The 19,680-nt window shown below is 36.1% G+C and overlaps 1 protein-coding gene and 1 pseudogene across 3 annotated transcripts; both read left to right on the forward strand.

Annotated features, from left to right (window-relative positions):
* Positions 1–16: 16 nt before the first annotated feature.
* On the forward strand, positions 17–6,788 carry LOC110637773 (uncharacterized). Of its 3 annotated transcripts, none has more exons than XM_058135242.1 (14): positions 17–403; positions 1,629–1,748; positions 2,075–2,134; positions 2,231–2,332; positions 2,875–2,958; positions 3,040–3,158; positions 3,384–3,485; positions 3,869–3,985; positions 4,794–4,859; positions 5,003–5,069; positions 5,464–5,517; positions 5,593–5,682; positions 6,076–6,114; positions 6,299–6,788. In XM_058135242.1, the coding sequence occupies exons 1-14, from the start codon at positions 386–388 to the stop codon at positions 6,416–6,418; spliced, it is 1,158 nt and encodes a 385-aa protein (XP_057991225.1). In that variant the 5' UTR covers positions 17–385; the 3' UTR covers positions 6,419–6,788. The 3 variants fall into 3 exon arrangements, with proteins under 3 accessions (XP_057991225.1, XP_057991222.1, XP_057991223.1); XM_058135239.1 differs by lacking the exon at positions 17–403 and adding an exon at positions 441–858; XM_058135240.1 differs by lacking the exon at positions 17–403 and adding an exon at positions 445–823.
* A 1,241-nt stretch (positions 6,789–8,029) lies between these two features.
* LOC110637810 (pentatricopeptide repeat-containing protein At1g10270-like) lies at positions 8,030–12,492 on the forward strand (annotated as a pseudogene).
* The last annotated feature ends 7,188 nt before the right edge of the window (positions 12,493–19,680 follow it).

Below are 19,680 nucleotides of genomic sequence, written 5' to 3' on the forward strand. Positions count from 1 at the left end.
ACATCTCTTTTCCCTCTGTTTCTATTTTAATGGTGGGTTCTTTTTTTTTTTCGAAAAAAAAAAATATTGGACTTTGGGTTCGTTTGTTTGGCTCTTGCTTTCTACAACGTCACCGTTTTATCCACCTAAGGGAGGTTCCATATTCTCTGTTGACATTGCCTGCCATTATAGCTTTGCTTTCTCTCATCAACTTTCTGTTCTCTTGGGTCTTGGATTGGCATTCTTTGCTTTATCGAAACACAGAAGCCTTCTGTTTTACTTTTCTTTACTTGATTATATAACTCTAAAAGTGCCGCTTTCCTATCCCTTTTGGCCTTTTGGGCTTTTTTCTTTTTTCTTTCTGTTTGTTGTTGATGATTTTTCTACTTTCCTTTCTCCCTGCAATATGAAGTCTCTCATTTGTGTAAGCTCTCTCTCTCTGTCTCTCTCTCTCTGTTTCTTTCTGGTTTATGTATATTTTTTTTGGGTTTCTCAGATGTTTTTGCTTGCTTTTGTTTTTTGAAATTTTGCTGGCCTTCTGAAATTATTTTTCTTCAATGTCTATGAACTTCATTAGCTGCTGCTTTGTTCTTTTCTTCTATTTCTTCTTTTAATGATGGCTGTTTTGGTTTAACTTTATCATACTTATGGAAGGAAAATAAAAAGAAAAAGATTTTTTTCTTCCATTTTTTGATATTGAAAGATTACTTCTCTGGTATTCTGGAAAACAGAGGACAAATGAAGATAGCAAAAAAACTTTTGGATTTTTCATGGCTTTACAGTTTGTTTTTGCTTTCTACACTTGAAAAGTCTCGTCTTTTGTCTCCACCAGGCCATACACTGAGTAAGCAATAACCATAGAGGATGCTATTTTTAATAGTCTCTCTCTCTCCCTCCCTCTCTTTCTGCTTCTTCAAGGAGTGCTTGAATTTTGTTAATTTGGGGTTATTTAATGTCGCTTATTATTAGACTTCCCTTTTGTGAATGAATTTATACTGAATTTCCTTAATCTCAAACGTTGCATAGTTTGTGGCTACAATGTTCTGAAATTTTTTCCAGAACCAAACTTGAGAGTAATTTCATTGTTGGTGGAATTTTTTTTTTTCTAGTTCATTTTTTTGTTGTTGTTGTCCTTAGTTGTGGCAATTAATATAATTACAATACTTGTAATTCTAAGATTATGGATTTGGAGTTATACCCTGTTGCTTGAATTTTCTGTTGATAAGGAATTCCTCTCCAAAAATTCCATACCTTTATCTGAATGAAAGTTCCACACAGATTTGAATTGATAGCAGTTTCAGAAATGATTTGTCTTTTGACTTGTGGATAGATTGATATGGATTTTGATTTTCAGATGAGCTTTGTATTTTTGTTTTGGGTTGATGGGTAGTTACTGCATGCTAAACGCTTTTTGCTTTGAAAAATCAGTTCTTTGTAGGTATCTGGAAAATTCAGTTTTTCTTTTTCCCTGAAAAAATTGATTAAGTTCTAGAATTCCATAAGATATTCCCAGATTGCACCTTAATTTCTTATGCTTACATTTTTGTGCTGCTGCTTTCTCTGTGGCAATTCCACACTACAATCTCAATGCTGTGCCAATAAGATGTGATTATAATTTCTCATGATTCCATGTCCCTTTGCCTTCTCAGGCTTCTGCACAGTCAGATCCTAAGAGCAGATCGTGTCTTTGGACTCTCTTCTTTGCAGCTTCTTTGATTTGTAGTGCTTACTTCATTGGTAGTTCATCCTTTGGAAGTGAATATAAAGATGTATGTATCTCCTTTCTATCCCTTCTTTTTGAAATTCACTTTTGCTGAAATGGATCGTATAGATGTTGTTTGTTTAGTGGATTTAGATCTTTGGGCTGACTTGATAATTTCTCATTCATCTAAGAGGATCTTGATATATTCAATGTTGGCTTAGAGGCCACATGTGATTTACCCCATTGAAATTTGCAAAACTTTGAGTTTTGCCTAAATATGTGTATAAAGCAACCACACTTAGCACTTAGTGGTGACTGATGTGGAGTTGGGCCCTAGTTATAGGCCAACAACATATTCTAGACATGATTTTATGTGGGGAATCATCTATGCAGAGATTGACAAGATGGCAAGTCAGTGAGACAATGCAGAGTACAACATCCAACAAATGCAAGGTTAGCACCTTTTACATGTTTAAAATGAAAAGTACATTATGGAATGCTACATAAAGTCATTTAGCTGTCTTCTGATTTAGTAGTTGTTTTGCTTAGGATCATTGCAGGCCTTCTGGAAGTGAGGCATTGCCCCAAGGAATTGTTAGAAAAACATCAGACTTTGAAATGCGGCCTTTATGGAAAAATTCCATGAAAGATGTGAGTGTAGTCATCATCACAATACATTATCTGTGATGAAAGGAACTTGAAGTGCATGAGATAATCTTTCAGATGTATATGATAATTTCAAGTTTATAGCAATTGCTATTGGGTCCATATTATTGAAGGATCATGCATTTTGTTCCTTCAATGTGAACCATGGCTGGTATAATACTGGTACTACTGTTGGGTTGCATCATACACTAGTTGTATCATGTCATCAACCTCATCAAGAAATATTTTGTGAGGCGATATTTTTACCGACAAGTAATTCCGTGAAACAAAAGGAGCCTAGAACTCCATTATGACTTATGCATGACTAAAAGCATAGTGATAATGTTTTGATTGGGAATTTCGGCTGGTCATGTATTTTAAGACTGGATCTGGTGCTTTACATTTGTATGAATTCAAGTAAATAGGGGTTAGTATCTGATAAGTTTGAAGAGGATGTAAATCTTGAATTTAAGAAGAAGCAATAATACATTCACTATTCTTATTATAATTCCCTCTCCATTGCTTATATTGTTTTGTTTGAGTGTCAGAACAAGCCAAAGCCTTCAATGAACTTATTAGCACTTGCAGTTGGAATTAAGCAAAAAGAACAAGTGGACCAAATTATTAAGAAGGTGGTTGTCAATCCTCACCTGCTTTTTGGCTTTGAAAATTTTTCTCACCATATTTGTCTGAAATTTATTGTCTTCTTGCAGTTTCCTCTAAGTGAATTCATTGTGATGCTTTTTCATTATGATGGTTTTGTGGATAAATGGAGGGATTTGCCATGGAGTGATCATGTCATCCATGTGTCTGCAGTGAATCAAACAAAATGGTAAGGTTATCAACCAAAATGATTGTCTCATAGATTCTTGTGTTGGCAGTGTACATGCTACCAGCACATTTGTGTTTGTATGTGATTAAGGGGCACAGAAGAAGGCATCTATTTTTGTGCAATCTTCTGTTCTGTTCATTTTATGCCTGTGCATGCATGTTTCTAATGATTCTTACAGGCTTATATTTGTTATTCTCTCAATGGAAACATTTCTTGATTGCATAGGTGGTTTGCAAAACGATTTCTGCATCCAGACATAGTTGCTGAGTATGACTACATATTTCTCTGGGATGAAGACCTTGGAGTTGAGAATTTTAATCCAAGACGGTATGCATGCTTTGCAACTCAGAGATTGTATGAATTTCAATGCTGATAAGTGACAACTACTACTTTATGTAGACGTGTGAAATATATGAAGTAATACTGTGTGGTCACTTACTGATTAACAAAAGTGTATTGATTTTCATGTTCCATAAATTCTCAGGCCTTGGTTGTTTTAGTGTCATTTTGTTGTAAATTGTTATCTGTTTAACTGGCTAAGCTAACATTCTCGGTAACTAGTTTCGAAGATCCAAGTTCTAACATATTAATTACAACATAATAGAAGCTTAGTTTATTTTTCCAATGCAAATTATGAGTGTTTTTGTGTTCTGAAATTGTTTCTAATGGAAAATTTAAACAACGTATTGAATATATTAATTCCTTTCCAGATATCTGTCAATTGTTAAGGATGAGGGACTCGAAATATCACAGCCAGCCCTCGATCCTGCCAAGTCAGCAGTATCCCATCCAATTACTGCACGTCAACCAAAATCAAAGGTGCACAGGTCAGTGTAAATTAGTGTTTAGAGTGCTGAAATGGCTGCATATCTTTCTACGAAGTGGGGAGAGATCATCAGATTTGCTATCAATATTTTTTCTGTAGATGAAGAATAGTGCAAATGAATCTTAGTAATTGAAGGGGATGTGATCATTGTCATTAAACTATTTTGGCCGTTTTATTTTCTTGAACTTTTGACATGTGAAAGATTTAGAGTTGTTTATATATGTTTAGGACCTTCATGCTCCCGAGAGTTTAGCGAGAAAACTCAAGGACACCTGGTTTTGTTTATTGTGGCTAGTTTTCCTTGCTACTGATTACGATGTATTGTGGATTTGTTATGCTAAAATTGGGATGATGATGCTGCCTCTTCTTCGAATTTGTTTTCTACTGCTCAAAATTTAATTCAATACATAATTTGGATTTCCTTCTCATAGAGATAACGATTACAATCCTTCTGTCTTGTGCAAAATGGAGAATTCATGAAACTTGTGTTTGATTGGACTATTCTTAACTTGAAGTTTACTGCTGCCAATATATGCAAGAGTGAATTTTTAAGAACATGCTGATTTGGATAGAAGTATTTTGGGGTAGAATGGAGAATTAGTATGTGGTGATTGGTTTCGGTTCAAATTTGTCATAGGTACCGAAGAACATGGGCCCTATTGTGCTTTTAAAAAGAAAAGTCTATTGTATTTTCTATGTTATTTATTGTCATAACTAATTATGCACAGCTTATAAATTCTCTTTCTCTGAATAATGAATGTTGAATTTAGCTATAAACTATGTGTTTAACTAGGGTTATCTTTTAACAGAAGGATTTATAAATTTAAAGGCAGCGGAAGGTGTTATCACAACAGCACTTCTCCTCCTTGTATAGGGTAAATGATGACCAACTCTTATTACCTTTCATTTTGATTCAGAGTAGTTCACGTTCTACTACTTGGCAAAGAGAAGTTTCTTTTTAATAAATTGAACTATGAGTAAACTGCTGTCACCATGAAAGTAAGTACTGCTAATGCAGGTGGGTGGAAATGATGGCACCTGTCTTCTCTAGGGCAGCTTGGCAATGTGTATGGAATATGATCCAGGTATAATAGTTACTGTCTCAACAAGTCCTTTTCATATTGGAACCTGAGGGGGTGCTGGGGTGGTACTAGCACTCGATAAAGACATAATTGGCCATCCATAACTAAAAACTCAACGGCAATGTTATGTTAAAAAGTTACTACTGATGCTTGATTGATTATGTGACAAAATGGCTGGTAAATTGCTAATCGTACTGAATCAAACTTGATAGAGGTGGTATTTTTGTTCTGCCTTCAGTTATTCTATCCTCTGTACATTAGGCAGGCTATAGAATTACTAATGAATCCAAGTTGACCACCTTACTCGGTCAGTCATTATAGCCTATTTTGCATTGTCATCTCTATATCATCTCTGCCTTCATAATAATCATTAACCATGGATCTTTCACCTGTACAGAATGACTTGATCCATGCCTGGGGCTTGGATTTCCAGCTGGGCTATTGTGCGCAGGTAACGTTCCATATCCCGTGAATTTCCCTTTATGATTCCCTGTGGTATAAATGTGATAGTTATACTATTTTATAGGGTGATCGAACAAAAAATGTCGGTGTCGTTGATTCTGAGTACATAGTTCATCTGGGTCTTTTAACTCTTGGTGTCTTCAATGGAACTGAGGTGAGTCCTTGAATTCATATTAACAACACAAACAATTTTGGCACTGTCCCTTTTTCCTTCACTCTCTCTGAGGCATAGCTGGGACTGACCAGTTTACTTGTTCAAAATTCTTGAGCTGAACAATCACCAGGCCGACTACTTGTTCTTCTATTTTGTTTTAGTTCAGATCACAGCATATAGGTTGTTAGATCATGGTGCAAGAGTCCCAAGAATTTTTTCCTATTCTTGTTATGGTATTGAATTGTTGGAAATTATAGTAGTTGATCTCATGGCCGTAACAAATTTTATTTTCCTGTCTCTCTGCTTTTTCTTTTTTGTGTCCATAAAAAATCTTACCTTGTGACAGTCTTCTGTGTCAAAAAAATAAATAAAATTTCATGCTTGGCATTGCAGGCGCCGTCAGAGTCCCGTATAGTTGATAACAGATTAGCGGTACGTTTGGGTGATTATTTTCCATGCTAGCTTATGTTCTTGTTTCAGCGCGCATTGCAGAACTGCAAGATTATATTCTCTGTTTTCTTATTTACATTCTCAACAATGCTCGTATTTTCTAGAAGAATTTATGTGTTACCAATTGTTGAGGAGAACATTTTACTGAGTAATGATCTTTATACAGGTAAGAAAACAGTCCTCCATTGAAATGCAGATTTTCCGGGATAGATGGAGAAACGCCGTAAAGGAAGACAAATGTTGGGTAGATCCATTTCAACACTCAGAAAACCAGACTAGGATTTAAATTTGATTCCACTAAAGCCTTCAACTTGGGCATCATGTGAAGGTTGGCGGTCACATTTATTCATAACAGCAACAGATACTTGTACACACACCATCCATACAAGCTTTTCATGGGAAATATCTCAAAACAGCTGAAGTCAAGTATATCAATTACTAAAGGAGATTGAGATTGTGAATTTATGATTTCCTGGCTGCTTCTCCATAGCTAGTGCTGATCATATGTGGATGATCTCAGAGGTGTGGAACAGCCATTTCAGAACTCTTTTTTTTTTATCCTTCAAATGAGAACTGGCAGATATGCCTCGTGTGAATTTTTTGAATAGTGTAAATACAATTTAATTTTGAAACTTATGTAAATTATTTTCTTTGAATTATTTTGTAGTCAATAATTTAAAATATTTTGAAAATGCCGTTTAAATTTTTATCAAGTAATTTAGTTATCAATAACAAATGAAAATTAATTAAATCTCCTTTTATTTCACGAAAAATGATTTGTATATGAAAAAAAATATTTTTCATGAAAATATTTTTTGTTATTTAGTTGTAATGTTAAATTAATAATATTTATTTATTTTATATATTTATAAATATATTCACATTTTAATAAGATTTTTAAAATTTAGAAAATAAAAAATAATTTTATCTTTTAAAAAATAAAAGTTACTTTATCTAAAAATAATTAAGTTTTCTTTTGATTAGAAAAATATTTTTCGTTGATCAATTTTCGTGACTATCCCCAAACACTAAAAAATATAAAAAATATATTTTTTCTTTGAAACAAACGGAGCCTTAATTACTATTTAAAAAAAATTACATCTTAATTACGCATGAATTGGGTTTTTTTTTTTTTTTTTTCATACCCTTATAAAGAGCAGGGATTATTGAGTTCTAGTTTGGGTTTCTTTACTCTCCATTGAACAATTCATATACTCAATTAGACATGGGTTCGGTCTGGACTTGATCAGAATCAGCCTGGTCAAAATCGAACTGAAATCAGTCATTGTATTGAAATTCGTCAAATTTAAATTTAATTATTGCAGTGAAATCGAATTAATTTTGATTGGCTTGATTTATTTTTAATCAAATCTATACTTTTTGCTAAAAAAAAAATTGACAGCCTGATTAGATTAAATCAATCACAATTGAACCAAATGAATTGAATCAAAATCAAAATCAAATGGTAACTTTTAGTCCAGTCTTGAGCCGATAAAGTTGAATTATGTAAGGAAATTCTCAGTAAAATTGTTCATAGCAATGTGAGATTGTAACAAATCTCAACTTCTCAATTATTGCTAATATATAGGTCTGATTTCAATTTTAGCCCGGATCGGACAACACCCAATTAAATGACGAAATTATTAAATTCTGAAAAATGATTACCCTTACAGCAAATTAGATGGGTACTGGGATGGGTACTGGGATGTATTTTCTCAAAAATAAAATAAAAAAAAAGCATACCTATTTTTTTTATAATTTTAAATTGTAATTTATTGTAAAATAAAAATATTAAGTAATATATTTAATTATATTTTACTAATAAATTTAAAATATTATATTTATTATTTAAAAATTTTGAAAAGCTGATTTATGTATTCCGCCTAATTTTTTTATTCCCCAGATTACTGTCATTTCCATTTTTCACAAACCCTCTCTAGGGTTTAAGGTTCTAAACTCTCTCCTGCTCTGCTTATCATCTCTCTCCTTAGAGGCCCAATGTCCTTCTACCGCGTCCTCCGTTGCTCCGCTGCCACCGCGGCTACCATCACCAAGTCCTTTCAACCTCTAATTCGCGCCCTCCACCACCTCACCCACTCTCCGACGACCACTTCCCAAACTTCCGACTCTAATGGCCCAATTTCATCCTTATCCAACCCCATTTCCTCTTCTCCCCTCCTCCCTAAATCCCACAGTTACGCCTTCTCCTCTGCTGAGGAAGCTGCCGCGGAACGCCGTAGACGCAAGCGACGCCTTCGCATCGAACCCCCCCCTCCATGCCCTTCAACGAAATTCTAACCCTCCGCCTCGCGATCCCAACGCGCCTCGTCTTCCGGACTCCACCAGTGCACTAGTCGGCCCGCGTCTCAACCTCCATAACCGAGTGCAATCTCTCATTCGCTCCTTCGATCTCGACAACGCCTCCCTCCTCGCTCGCAACGCCGTCTACACCAGAACTCGCCCCACTGTTTTCACCTGCAACGCGATCATCGCTGCAATGTATCGAGCCAAACGTTACAATGAGGCTATTGCGCTATTTAAGTACTTTTTTGAACAGCATGATATAGTTCCTAATGTTGTCTCGTATAATAATTTGATTAATGCACATTGTGACGAGGGGAGAGTAGATACTGCTCTGGAAATATATAGGGATATCATTGCAAATGCTCCTTTTAGTCCATCGCATGTTACTTACAAGCATTTGACAAAAGGTTTGATTGATGCTGGGAGGGTTGATGAGGCAGTTGGTTTGTTGAGAGAGATGCTGAACAAAGGGCACGGGGCTGATTCTTTGGTCTTTAACAATATAATTAAAGCGTTTTTAGACTTGGGGAGTTTGGAGAAGGCGAATGAGTTTTTCAGTGAGTTGACTGAGAGATGTCTATGGTATGATGGCACAGTTAATGCAACATTTATGGATTGGTGGTTTAAGCAAGGGAAGGATAAGGAGGCTGTGGAGAATTATAAGTCATTTATGGATAGGAAATTGAAGATTGCGCCTCCAACTGGAAATGCCCTCTTGGAGGTTTTACTAAGGTATGGGAAAAAAGAGGCGGCTGGGCCCTTATTTGAGTTAATGTTAGATAACCATACCCCGCCAACCAACCAAGGTGTAAATTCAGAAACTTTTAATATCATGGTGAATGAGTGTTTCAAGGAACGGGAGTTTGCTCAGGCAATTGATATGTTTAGGAAGGTGGGGACAAAGCCTGGGTCAAAACCTTTTCAAATGGATGTTGCAGGGTATAACAACATTATAGTAAGGTTTTGTGAGAATGAGATGCTATTAGAGGCAGAGAAATTCTTCACAGAACTGTTGTCTAAGTCGTTGTCCCCGGATGTCACAAGTTATAGAACATTGATTGATGCTTATCTGAAGGTTGAGAGAATTGACGATGCTTTAAGGTTGTTAACTAAGATGGTACAGGAAAATTTGTGGGTGGTGGCAACTTATGCAACAAGGGTGTTTGGTGAGTTGATTAAGAATGGAAAGGCAGTGGAGTGTGCTCAAATTTTGACAAAAATGGGAGGCAGAGATCCAAAGCCAGACCCCTCTGTTTATGATGTCGTGGTCAGAGGGCTCTGTGAAGCAGGTGCATTTGACTCAAGCAAGGATATACTGGAGCAAATGATGAGATATTGTGTTGGTGTTCCTCCTGCATTAAAGGAATTTGTAACTAAGGCATTTCTTAATGCAGGAAAGAGTCAAGAAATTGAGAGGGTTTTGGATGAAAATAGGTGGAGGAACATGTCAGGATCCCCTCATTTGCAAAGACAAACTCGAATGCCATTGGGTTCACAAATGGCAAGGGACCAGCCATTAGGGCCATCTTCATTGCCTAGACAAGCACTATCGGGCCAACCTCAGATGGCAAGACAGTAGCCATTTGGTCGCCAGCAAATATCAGGACAAATGCCATCAGGATCAGCTCAAGCGGCATCAACGCAACCATTAGGTTCCCATAATACTGCAGGACAGCAGCCATCATGGTCTCGTCAAATTGTGGGACAACAGCCATCATGGTCCTCTCAAATAGGACAGCAGCCATCAGGAGCTCATCAAATTGCAGGGCAGCAACGATCATGGTCCTCTCAAAGAGGAGGACAGCAGCCATCATGGTCCTTTCAAAGAGGAGCACAGCAACCACCATTGTACTCTCAAAGTGGGGAAGAGCAGCCAACATTGTCCTCTCAAAGCGGGGAACGGCAGCCACAATTGTCATCTCAAAGGGGGGAACTTCAGCCATTAGCATCCCATAGCATTGCTGGACAGCAGTCATCTGAACCTCATCAAATGGCAGGCCAGCAGCCTTCTTGGCATGCTCAATTTGGAGGACAGCAGCCATCACCGTCCTCTCAAATAGGACAGCAGCCATCGTGGTCCTTTCAAAGGGGAGAACAGCAGCTCTCAGGAACTACACACACGGCCAGACATCAGCCATACGAATCCATGCAAATGTCAAGACAGGTACCATCTGGAAGCTAGCAAAATTCAGGCGTCGTTCATCTCGAGAAATACTTATAATAGTAACAAAACTAATTGACAAAATATATAGCCTAAGTAGTTTATCAATAAAATATATAAATAATGAGGATGGTTATTTTGTGGCAGGACGAAGTTGTGCCGCACAAATTTAAAGCGTCATTTATTTGCTATTCACGCTTGTCATCAAATCTCTCTCCCTAATGTAAAAGGCATCCACAACTGGACTCTTCCTGTTAAGTTCCCTTTTGGGGATACTAAAAAGCTGCGTCTTGCTTGAAATTCATTTATTTCTCTTCCTGGATTGCACACGTTTCTCCTGCATTTTGCATCCGTGGTGTTAAAAGAGTGATGAACTGTCAAAGCAATATAGGATATTGGAACTAAAGGAGAAGGATCAAATGAAGAGTTTTTCACCATCATTTACTATGTTTATTGCTTGAAGCATTTGCTTCAGCCCAAAAAGAGACATAGAATTGTAATTGAAGGTCGATGACAGCCAGACAGAAGTTACAGATTCTCTAATATTTATTTTGTTCTCAAGTCTGTCAACTTATATGGAATCTACCCTATTACCATTTTAATCTAGGTCTGTTCACTTCCCCCCAAAGAGAATAATAGGATAACAATGAGAGAAAAGTGAAAAAAGGTCATGAGAACTAGCAACAGTGCATGTATCTACAGAAGTTGGTAGAGTGAAATTGTGTAACTAAAGAAAGGTGTAGCATCCTTATTATTATTATTTTTTTTTCTACTGAGAAGGTATACAGGCAATTCACCCTCCAAAATCAGTTTATGGAGTGCAGCATTTTGAAAGTCTTTGGTAGTGGTTTGATAATGCCAGTAATTTGTATTTTCTGGTTCTTACTGTTTAAGCTTCTTTCTCAGCAAGTTTGAATATTCGCTCTTCTTCAGCTTATTAATAAAGACCAGGTTCAAAAGATGTGATGCTCTTAACAGTTTTTTGATTTAAAGTATCTTTACCGAATAAAGAGCTTTATTTGGCCACTGCAATTGTGGAGTAACTCTAATATGCATTTTCAATTACATTTTTCTTTAGTTGAGAGGATTTGGGGTATTTGGTAGGGTATGATGAATGATAATGTTTATTTTAAGAGTAGATTTCTGTTCCTTTTATTTTTCATTTTAGTGATTGTCTGTGAATCATAATATCTAATGAATTGCCACTAGTTCCTGACTTCGATTCTTTCATTTGTGTTCTAGTTTGATCCCATGGGGGGACAGCAGCCAAATTGACCATTGGAAATGGTAGGAAAGCAATCATCAGAACCCCTTGAATGGCAAGATAGCCACCAGCGGGCAGCAGCTTGATTCATCAGCAGAAAGTTGATTTGATAGAATTGCCTACTCTTTATGTGCTGCTAATTTTTTGTGGGCAAGGAAATTACTTAAATCATTATTATATGCAGTGTATCTTGAGTTGGCTCACATCACCGAAGCACAATTATGAGGTAGTGTTTAGAATTCTGGTTACAACTTTCTGGGCATCTTATTTCTTTTGCGCATCCATGATCCATCTTACACGAGATAAATTATTTTTGTATTTTGAGACTCTTCCAATTAATATATGAAATTTTAATGATAAAGTTCTTTTTGCACACATTGCCACATTGCCAAATACTGAGGCTCCAATGTACAATTGTGTTTGTAAGTTTGTGGATACTTGTGTTGCCATCAATGACCTAGATATTGTAGTATATTTTAACTGGTGCTTTCCTGTATATAATTTCATTGCTCTTGCTTAGAGGAGGAAATGTAGGATTCTCGGAACAATGTTAGATAATCGATAATGTTGTAATTTGAAGTGATTTGTTTCTATTTACATTTTAATGTAAGAATGAAACCTTACTCTTTTAGTCTTGGGACACTAATGTTTCTACACAAGTCGTGGGAATGAAATGCTGTTGCAACATCCTGCTATTTTCTTTTCTTTTCTTTTTGAAAATAGTGTTCCATTTTATCTTTTAATGCTCTGATACCGTTAGAAAATGGAGATTTAAACTCTGATACTATATTAAAAAAAAAAAAATCTACAAAGCACAAAATATTTTTCACAAAATAAATAAAATAATAAATAAAACACATTAACAAATCTTTTTTCCTTTTTTTTCTTAAAAAAATATTTTTTTTAAATAATAATAATAATAATAAAAAAATAATAATCTCATGTGTTAGTTAAAAAGGAGCAAAGAAATTATTTTGATGTGACCATTCTTTATACCGTCGGACGTGATGGCCTTGATTTAGTAGTTTGACCCGCTCATGTGCAACGTGATTGTACTTTTTTTTTGTACGCATTTAGGATTTTCTGGTCGTACCAACAGCGATGGTTTTTTTTTTTTTTTTTTAAACTGAAAAAGTGATTTCATTGAATGCCTTCTAGACGCAGAAATTGAGATACAAAATGAATTTAGACCATGGGATTACATAGAAAATTATCATCACCAGCGGTCTTTGCAGCTAATTTGTGAGCAAGCATATTTCCTATTCTTCTAATAAAATTAAAAAAATAAACCTCAAACTCATCCCTAAAAACAAAATATCTTGAATGATTCCTTAGATATGTTGAGGAATAGCAGCTCCACCTATTGAATCGATGACTACTTGAGAGTTTCCTTCAATCACTATTTTGCTGAACATTTTACTTCTTGCTAGCTGTATTGCTTCTCGGCATGCCATCCCTTCGAGAATGAGAGGGTCATAAATACCATACACTCTTTTACAAATCCACCCCATCGGTTGGCCATTAGAGTTTCTACAAATAACTACAATGGCTCCAGATTTTCAATGAGCATTGTAAGCTGCATAAAAATTGATTTTAATCCATTCTTGAGGTGGTGGGGACCAAACCTGCATGTGATTATTCGATTGAAATCTGCTAACAAGCTCTCCTTGAGATACAATGAATTCCTCAAACTAGTTTTGGGCTAAGGAGATGATTTGTTGGCTAGGAATATCTTGACCTTGAAAAACCTTCTGATTTCTTACTTTCCAGATTTGCCATAAAAGAAAAACTAGGTGCTGCAGCAATTCTTTCCCTTGAAAATGAGATCGAATGGTTTTAGATATTTCAATCCAACAATCCATCATAGAGTGCCCTGATAACAAAGTAGTTTTGATCCTGAAAGGAGAGTTTATCCACTCTTCTCTAGCCTTCAGGCACATGAAAAACAGATGCTTTGAAGTTTCCTGCTCCCCACAAACCAAGCACTCATTTGGTAAATCAGTAAATTTGCTTTTAATAAGCGCTCGACAAGGCAGCCTTCCAATTACCAATCTCCATAGGAATAAATTGAGCTTGGGTGGGAGCATAAGTTTCCATATGTCTCTCCAAACCATAGAATTATTGCTTACCGTAGATGGACCTGGTCCTGAACCTGTTGATATGTTGCCTTGTTTCAAGTGGAAAGCCAAATGGTAACCCGATTTAACTGAGAAAGATCCATCTCTTGTTAATGCCATACTAATTTGTCTCCCTTGCTTACCAAATTAATGGGGATTGGTAGGATATTTTCAATCTCATCATCACAAAAGACTTTCTTTAGCACTTGAATATTCCAGGCATGCCAATCCCAATCAATAAGTTGAGAAACCCAATGCACTTCCACATTAGCATTCTCTTTGATTATAGGCAAAAGGGGGAAGGAGGTGGGATCGAAGGAGCAGAAGCATGAAAAACATAAGTTTAGATCATTGAATTCAAAATTTTTTTTGTAGGGTCTCATACATCATGCAAGATTTATTATTTATCTATTTGATTTCAATGATAAACAGCATATTAAAACACTTTTAATATGTTTTTAGATCTACATTTGCCATTTAAGATTTTAGAATTAACAGATTAATTCATTAGAACCCTAGATTAAATCAAGAACAATTGCACTAACCTTTTGATGCACTGTAGTTGTGTTTGGTACCTTTGGGATGCACCTAGGACACCAGATGTTGTCCCTCTAGCTTGACCATACCAAGATCACCAAATGAATTGAATCAAAATCAAAATCAAATGGTAACTTTTAGTCCAGTCTTGAGCCGATAAAGTTGAATTATGTAAGGAAATTCTCAGTAAAATTGTTCATAGCAATGTGAGATTGTAACAAATCTCAACTTCTCAATTATTGCTAATATATAGGTCTGATTTCAATTTTAGCCCGGATCGGACAACACCCAATTAAATGACGAAATTATTAAATTCTGAAAAATGATTACCCTTACAGCTAATTTGTGAGCAAGCATATTTCCTATTCTTCTAATAAAATTAAAAAAATAAACCTCAAACTCATCCCTAAAAACAAAATATCTTGAATGATTCCTTAGATATGTTGAGGAATAGCAGCTCCACCTATTGAATCGATGACTACTTGAGAGTTTCCTTCAATCACTATTTTCTTTGAACATTTTACTTCTTGCTAGCTGTATTGCTTCTCGGCATGCCATCCCTTCGAGAATGAGAGGGTCATAAATACCATACACTCTTTTACAAATCCACCCCATCGGTTGGCCATTAGAGTTTCTACAAATAACTACAATGGCTCCAGATTTTCAATGAGCATTGTAAGCTGCATAAAAATTGATTTTAATCCATTCTTGAGGTGGTGGGGACCAAACCTGCATGTGATTATTCGATTGAAATCTGCTAACAAGCTCTCCTTGAGATACAATGAATTCCTCAAACTAGTTTTGGGCTAAGGAGATGATTTGTTGGCTAGGAATATCTTGACCTTGAAAAACCTTCTGATTTCTTACTTTCCAGATTTGCCATAAAAGAAAAACTAGGTGCTGCAGCAATTCTTTCCCTTGAAAATGAGATCGAATGGTTTTAGATATTTCAATCCAACAATCCATCATAGAGTGCCCTGATAACAAAGTAGTTTTGATCCTGAAAGGAGAGTTTATCCACTCTTCTCTAGCCTTCAGGCACATGAAAAACAGATGCTTTGAAGTTTCCTGCTCCCCACAAACCAAGCACTCATTTGGTAAATCTTTAAATTTGCTTTTAATAAGCGCCCGACAAGGCAGCCTTCCAATTACCAATCTCCATAGGAATAAATTGAGCTTGGGTGGGAGCATAAGTTTCCATATGTCTCTCCAAACCATAGAATTATTGCTTACCGTAGATGGACCTGGTCCTGAACCTGTTGATATGTTGCCTTGTTTCAAGTGGAAAGCCAAATGGTAACCCGATTTAACTGAGAAAGATCCATCTCTTGTTAATGCCATACTAATTTGTCTCCCTTGCTTACCAAATTAATGGGGATTGGTAGGATATTTTCAATCTCATCATCACAAAAGACTTTCTTTAGCACTTGAATATTCTAGGCATGCCAATCCCAATCAATAAGTTGAGAAACCCAATGCACTTCCACATTAGCATTCTCTTTGATTATAGGCAAAAGGGGGAAGGAGGTGGGATCGAAGGAGCAGAAGCATGAAAAACATAAGTTTAGATCATTGAATTCAAAATTTTTTTTGTAGGGTCTCATACATCATGCAAGATTTATTATTTATCTATTTGATTTCAATGATAAACAGCATATTAAAACACTTTTAATATGTTTTTAGATCTATATTTGCCATTTAAGATTTTAGAATTAACAGATTAATTCATTAGAACCCTAGATTAAATCAAGAACAATTGCACTAACCTTTTGATGCACTGTAGTTGTGTTTGGTACCTTTGGGATGCACCTAGGACACCAGATGTTGTCCCTCTAGCTTGACCATACCAAGATCACCAAATGAATTGAATCAAAATCAAAATCAAATGGTAACTTTTAGTCCAGTCTTGAGCCGATAAAGTTGAATTATGTAAGGAAATTCTCAGTAAAATTGTTCATAGCAATGTGAGATTGTAACAAATCTCAACTTCTCAATTATTGCTAATATATAGGTCTGATTTCAATTTTAGCCCGGATCGGACAACACCCAATTAAATGACGAAATTATTAAATTCTGAAAAATGATTACCCTTACAGCTAATTTGTGAGCAAGCATATTTCCTATTCTTCTAATAAAATTAAAAAAATAAACCTCAAACTCATCCCTAAAAACAAAATATCTTGAATGATTCCTTAGATATGTTGAGGAATAGCAGCTCCACCTATTGAATCGATGACTACTTGAGAGTTTCCTTCAATCACTATTTTGCTGAACATTTTACTTCTTGCTAGCTGTATTGCTTCTCGGCATGCCATCCCTTCGAGAATGAGAGGGTCATAAATACCATACACTCTTTTACAAATCCACCCCATCGGTTGGCCATTAGAGTTTCTACAAATAACTACAATGGCTCCAGATTTTCAATGAGCATTGTAAGCTGCATAAAAATTGATTTTAATCCATTCTTGAGGTGGTGGGGACCAAACCTGCATGTGATTATTCGATTGAAATCTGCTAACAAGCTCTCCTTGAGATACAATGAATTCCTCAAACTAGTTTTGGGCTAAGGAGATGATTTGTTGGCTAGGAATATCTTGACCTTGAAAAACCTTCTGATTTCTTACTTTCCAGATTTGCCATAAAAGAAAAACTAGGTGCTGCAGCAATTCTTTCCCTTGAAAATGAGATCAAATGGTTTTAGATATTTCAATCCAACAATCCATCATAGAGTGCCCTGATAACAAAGTAGTTTTGATCCTGAAAGGAGAGTTTATCCACTCTTCTCTAGCCTTCAGGCACATGAAAAACAGATGCTTTGAAGTTTCCTGCTCCCCACAAACCAAGCACTCATTTGGTAAATCTTTAAATTTGCTTTTAATAAGCGCCCGACAAGGCAGCCTTCCAATTACCAATCTCCATAGGAATAAATTGAGCTTGGGTGGGAGCATAAGTTTCCATATGTCTCTCCAAACCATAGAATTATTGCTTACCGTAGATGGACCTGGTCCTGAACCTGTTGATATGTTGCCTTGTTTCAAGTGGAAAGCCAAATGGTAACCCGATTTAACTGAGAAAGACTTCCTTTAGCACTTGAATATTCCAGGCATGCCAATCCCAATCAATAAGTTGAGAAACCCTGTGCACTTCCACATTAGCATTCTCTTTGATTATAGGCAAAAGGGGGAAGGAGGTGGGAATCTGTCTTTTCTCTTTACAAAGGATTGGGCTTCCTTTATGGACTTGCCATCTTAGTCCCTGATTCAATACTATACTGCCCCACAGTAAGCTTCTCCATCCCCATGAGGGGTTACTACATTCAGATGCACTTAAAAAGGAAATGTGTGGGAAATAATTTCCTTTGAAGACACGAGCTAACAAAGAATTGGGATTGTTCAAAATTCTCCATCCCTGTTTAGCAAGCAAACCTTGATTAAAGGCCTCCAAGTCTTGAAATCTTAATCCCTCTTGAGACTTCCTTAGACACATACTGCCCTAGGAGACCCACTGTTGGTTCTTTTCCTCTTTTTTCTGCCCCCACCAAAAATTAGAAATCATCCTATTAATATCTTAGCAGATTGAAATAGGCAACTTGAAGCAGGCCATCGCATACACACGTATGGCTGAAGTAACTACTTTTATCAAAACTTCCTTCCCTCCATAAGATAGTAGTTGCTCTTTCCATCCTGCTAATTTATTTCTAATCTTTTCAAGGAAGGTTTCAAATGTTTGCTTCTTAGACTTTGAAATCACTTATGGCAGACCCAGGAACTTGTCTTGTCCCTCAATGTTAGGAATTCTTAAAGAAGTAGCAATTGAATGCCTAACCTCTATCGATGTATTTTTGCTAAAGAAAAGTGATGACTTAGAGTAATTAATTGTCTGCCCAGATGCTGTAACATAATCCAAAAGAACTGCCTTAATTTTCTGCACCTCCCCTGAAGTGGCATTGGAGAAGATCACCAAATCATCGATAAAGAATAAGTGAGTAATTGTTGGAGCATGCTTAGCAATAGAAATGCCATAAATATGAGAGTTAAACAGCATATGAGATAATCCTTCTGCGCACAATAGGAAAAGGTATGGGGAGAGAGGGTCGCCTTGTCTAAGCCCTTTAGATGGATGAATAAGACTAACCATATGACCATTTATCTGCAAAGTGTAGGTCACACTGGTGATACATTTCATTATCCAGGAGATCCAGCATTTATGGAATCCCAATTTCTTCATTATGTGTTGTAAAAAGGTCCACTCCATACACTCATATGCCTTGTTTAATCCAATTTAACGACCATTCCATAATTTCTGCTCTTCCCTCTTGTCTTCAAATGGTGCATCACGTAGTGGCGGATTAGAATGCTATCTGAAATCAGTCTCCTTGCTGTAAACATATTTTGCTCACTACTAATGATAGATGGCATGATGGGCTACAGTCAAGTTGTTAGCACTTTAGAAATAATCTTGCAGAACACAGAACATAGTCCAATAAGTCTTAAATCTTTCATTGTTTTTACCTACCACACCTTGGGAATGAGAGAGATAAGAGTATGGTTCACTTTTTGTTTCACTGGTTTTACAACCCCACAAGTGCACAGCTCGCTAACAAGTAATAAAGTGATGAGTAGAGTATCATTTTCACGAGGAATTTTATTAGTAAGTACCTATCTACACAGTAATTTTGACTATCTAGGCTATCGAATACTTAGGGAATGAAGTTTGTTAACCTTAAACACTAGAATGGTAAACTTAAAACGAAATAATTTATTTGAAACAATTCTGGAATTAAGATTTCACAATTGAATCTTACTAGGGATGTTATCTCGTTTAATTACTGGATTGAGGATCGTTTTCCTTTATGGAAATTAGTCCTAAGTTATCCTAAACCCTCTCTCAAGGAACCTAGGGTGTATTCTAATTAACTCAAACCCAACTTTTGCGGTGATCAAATTAATTAAAATCTTTTAAGATCTTTGACCAATTTTGAAGTTCCACAATAGTATCAGCCTATGTCTAGGTCATAATTCCTAGGTTCAAGATCTTGATTTTTTAATATTAACCTTCACCTTTCAGTCCTTCAATTAATATCTACGATCAATACTAAGTGGGTACCAGCACATAGCATGTATTAAGATCACAAGAAATTAAATCAAGGAACGAATCTCACATCC

Source organism: Hevea brasiliensis, chromosome 14, assembly GCF_030052815.1.
Source record: "Hevea brasiliensis isolate MT/VB/25A 57/8 chromosome 14, ASM3005281v1, whole genome shotgun sequence".
Classification (NCBI taxonomy): Eukaryota; Viridiplantae; Streptophyta; class Magnoliopsida; order Malpighiales; family Euphorbiaceae; genus Hevea; species Hevea brasiliensis.

Bases quoted from the DNA above. Each gene is read 5' to 3' on its own strand.
- LOC110637773 (XM_058135242.1), top strand. The intron at 1,749-2,074 runs GTATGTATCTCC...TCATCTATGCAG, and splicing joins TTGGAAGTGAATATAAAGAT to AGATTGACAAGATGGCAAGT. The intron at 6,115-6,298 runs GTACGTTTGGGT...ATCTTTATACAG, and splicing joins TAGTTGATAACAGATTAGCG to GTAAGAAAACAGTCCTCCAT.